This window comes from Cebus imitator, unplaced genomic scaffold, assembly GCF_001604975.1.
Source record: "Cebus imitator isolate Cc_AM_T3 unplaced genomic scaffold, Cebus_imitator-1.0 Scaffold51, whole genome shotgun sequence".
Taxonomy (NCBI): domain Eukaryota; kingdom Metazoa; phylum Chordata; class Mammalia; order Primates; family Cebidae; genus Cebus; species Cebus imitator.
The window spans coordinates 9,773,879-9,777,538 of record NW_016107366.1 but is presented as its reverse complement, the minus strand read 5'-3'; the positions used below and the strand labels follow the sequence as shown (position 1 = coordinate 9,777,538).

The following is a 3,660-nucleotide window of genomic DNA, read 5'->3' as shown; positions in this document are numbered from 1 at the left end:
GGTTCAGGCAATTCTCCTGCCTCAGCCTCCTGAGTAGCTGGGATTACAGGCACGCACCACCATGCCCAGCTAATTTTTTGTATTTTTAGTAGAGACGGGGTTTCACCATGTGACCAGGATGGTCTCGATCTCTTGACCTCATGATCCACCCGCCTCGGCCTCCCAAGGTGCTGGGATTACAGGCTTGAGCCACCGCGCCCGGCTCACAAGATTATTAAGAGGGGCGTGGTGCGGTGGCTCATGCCTATAATCCCAGCACTTTGGGGAGGCCAAGGTGGGTGGATCACCTGAGGTCAGAAGTTCAAGACCAGCCTGACCAACATGAAGAAACCCTATCTCTACTACAAATACAACAAATTAGCTGGGCGTGGTGGCGGATGCCTGTAATTCCAGCTACTTGGGAGCCTGAAGCAGGAGAATCGCTTGAACCCAGGAGGCAGAGGCTGCAGTGAGCTGAGACCATGCCATTGCACTGCAGACTGGGTAACAAGTGTGAAACTCTGTTTCAGAGAAAAAAAATTAGCTGGGCTGGTGGCGCATGCCTGTAATCCCAGCTACTCAGGAGGCTGAGGAGAATTGCTTGAACCTGGGAAGCGGAGGTTGCAGTAAGCTGAGATCACACCATTGCACTCCAGCCTGGGCAACAAGAGTGAAATTCTGTCCCAAAAAGAAAATTATTATATATATATTATATAATATAATATATTATATATATATTATATTATATATTATATATTATATATATTTATATTATATAATATATAATATATATATTTATTATATATATAATATATATAATATATATTATATTATATTATATATTTATATTATATAATATATATTATATATAATATATATTATATAATATATATATATATAATATATATATTGTTTTTAGAGACGGGGTTTCACCATGTTGACCAGGATGGTCTCGATCTCTTGACCTCGTCATCCGCCCGCCTCGGCCTCCCAAAATGCTGGGATTACAGGCGTGAGCCACTGTGCCCAGTCAAAAAAAGATTATGAAGAGGATGCAGGATCGCTTGAGCCCAGAAGTTCAAACATAGTGAGACTCATCTCTATATTCAAAATAAAAGAAAAAAGGAAAAAAAGGATGCAGTTAACCAGGTGTGATGGCAGGGATCTGTAAGCCCAGCTACTCAGGAGGCTGAGGCAGGAGAATCACTTGAACTTGGGAGGTGGAGGTTGCAGTGAGCCGAGATCATGCCACTGCACTCCAACCTGGGCAACAGAGCGAGACTCGATCTCAAAAAAAACAAAAAAATTGGATGCAGTGAAATAAGGTCAGAGCCTGTGCCAGAAGAGTTGTCAGTCACTCCCGTTCCCACCCCACCCCGCACTGTACCCTGCGTCACCTACCCCCTGCCTGTAGGCCCTAGACTTCGAGTCTGGAGGATGCCTACAACAACAAAAGGAAAGGCTTGGAGTGGGCAGATGGCATGGAGTCAGAGCACACAGACCCAGAGGGTGGCTTCCTCTGCCCAGTCTGTTACCCCTCCACCTCCCACATACATACCAGCAGCCCCTGGGCAGGGAAGGGCTGGGTACCAGCAGCTCCAGATAGGGGAGGGCCTTGAACTCATCCTCTCCGACAGCCACATAGTAATGGCCACTTACCAGCTCCTCCCCTGCTGACAGTGGGAGCCCCTCCAGGGTGCAGAGTCTGGGAGAGAGAGGTAAGCAGGATAAGGGCTGGTAGATGCAATGCTCCTTCACATTCAGCAGACTGAGGGGTGAGTGCAGCTATTCCAAGGTGCCCTCTGGCCTCGGCACCAGTCACCCAGGCTCTACCCTGCCTCTGAGGGCTGGGCAGAGGGGCCTCTCTCCCTGTGACATAGGAAGTCCCATGTAGGCGAATGTGCTTTCCTTTTGCCCCTTCACCCTCAGCCACAGCTGAAGCCAGTGGGGAGGCTCTGTTTGGGGACTGTTGAGCCCTCCCAGCCCCCACACTCACTTGCATGCAGCCCCATTCTGCAACTGGACCTTCTCAGTCAGGAGCTTCAACACAGTTTCCCAATCCTGGCTGGCAGTCCGGGGCAGCTTCACACTAAATGGGGGACTTACCAGATCCCCATTCCTGAACACACTGAGACAAAAAGCCTGGTAAGGGGGAGTGTCCCCAGGAGTCCCTACATGTGAGGCGAAGGGTGGCACAAGTCCAGCAATAACCATAACGCTGGTGTCTGTTCACCCATCAAACATGCTGGACTTCTATATTCCCAACAGTAACCAGAGACTCCTGGAACAAACCCAACACCATTTTCTTGGTCTCACTAAAAAATGCATCCCTGCTCCCTGACACTGGCACTCACTGGATGTAGCAGGGAGCACCTGCAGGCAGCCGCAGTCCAAGAGGCCCATCACGCAGGTGGTGAGTCACCGGAGAACCCTGAAACCCAAGTCAGGCCTCCAAATCAGGAGAGTTGGGGCCTTTGGTTAGGGGTGGCTCTGTCCAAAGTGTGGACTGAGGGGGCTGGAACCAGACTGGGGCAGGAAGTGGGTGAGGAGGGATGAGACAGGTCACACCTTTTACCAAAAGTTGCTTCTATGTTCCCTAAGTTACATTCTAGCCACTCCCTATCTCCATCTGTGTTTCACAGCTTCCTCTTACCTTTGGACCACAATTTGGAGATAAAGTCAAAGCTTCTTGGACAGAAGCAAGAGATAGCATCTTGAAATCCCACACTCCAGGAAGGATAGCAGCTGGCTCCAAAGTACCCCCCATAGAACTGGCAGATCTTGCTGTTTCCCTGGCTTCCCACACCAAATTGGGGGCAGTTCCGGGAGGAATGGGAAGACAGAGGGGCTGGGGGACATGTCCCCAGGACTCACTTGTAGTCTGCAGCTCTTCCCACCTGGATCCTTCCCTCCATGGGGTAAATAGCTGAAAGGACAGATAGGTCACAGGTCATCTCGCAGAGCCTGAGGCCTCAACAGTCTGGCAAATGTCAGTATTGGGCTGGGGTATAGCTCACCAGATATCCCTCCCCATGGAAAAGTGGCAATCATCTCAGTCCAGAAGCATACACCGGCACTTGAACCTGTCCTAGGACTCCCTCAGTGCTCAAGTGCTGCCGGGGCAAGTGCTGGGTAAGTCTGGAAATCCAGACCAGGGTCTCAATACTAACCATGAGATTAAAGGTCAAGGGCATGGCAGCTCACACCTGTAATCCCAGCTCTATGGGATGCTGAGGCAGGAAGATAACTTGAGCCCAAGAGTTTGAGATCAGCCTGGGCAACCTCATTGCTAGCAAAAGCAAACATTAGCCAGGCATGGTGGCATGCATCTGTGGTCCTAGCTACTTTGGAGGCTGAGGCAGGAGGATTGCATGAGGTCAGGAGTTCGAGGCTGCAGTGGGTGATCGTGTCACTGCACTGCACTCTAGCCTGGGTAACAGAGCAAGACCCTGTCTTAAAAAAAAAAAAAAAAAAATGAGAAACTAGAAACTAGTGCATTATGGATTCTGCTATATCTCAAGAATATTTTCGTTCATGAAATAGGTCATTTTATCTCCATTTATGAGACTCCAGGAAATTAAGTGACTTGCCCAAAGTCACATAAGAAATAAGGGATGAAGCCTAGATTGTAAGTCTACCTAGCTTTGCACACTCCACCCACCTTTTTTTTTTTTTTTTTTT

At 48.9% G+C, this 3,660-nt stretch overlaps 1 protein-coding gene across 1 annotated transcript in view; it reads right to left on the bottom strand.

The window, feature by feature from the left end:
• The window catches only part of DCDC2B (doublecortin domain containing 2B), an 8,109-nt gene that overhangs the window by 2,316 nt on the left and 2,133 nt on the right, over positions 1-3,660 (bottom strand). The window contains 5 exon segments of the mRNA XM_017527917.2: positions 1,381-1,420; positions 1,538-1,684; positions 1,976-2,107; positions 2,334-2,410; positions 2,854-2,905. Of these exon segments, the coding sequence (XP_017383406.1) occupies positions 1,381-1,420; positions 1,538-1,684; positions 1,976-2,107; positions 2,334-2,410; positions 2,854-2,905 (448 nt within the window).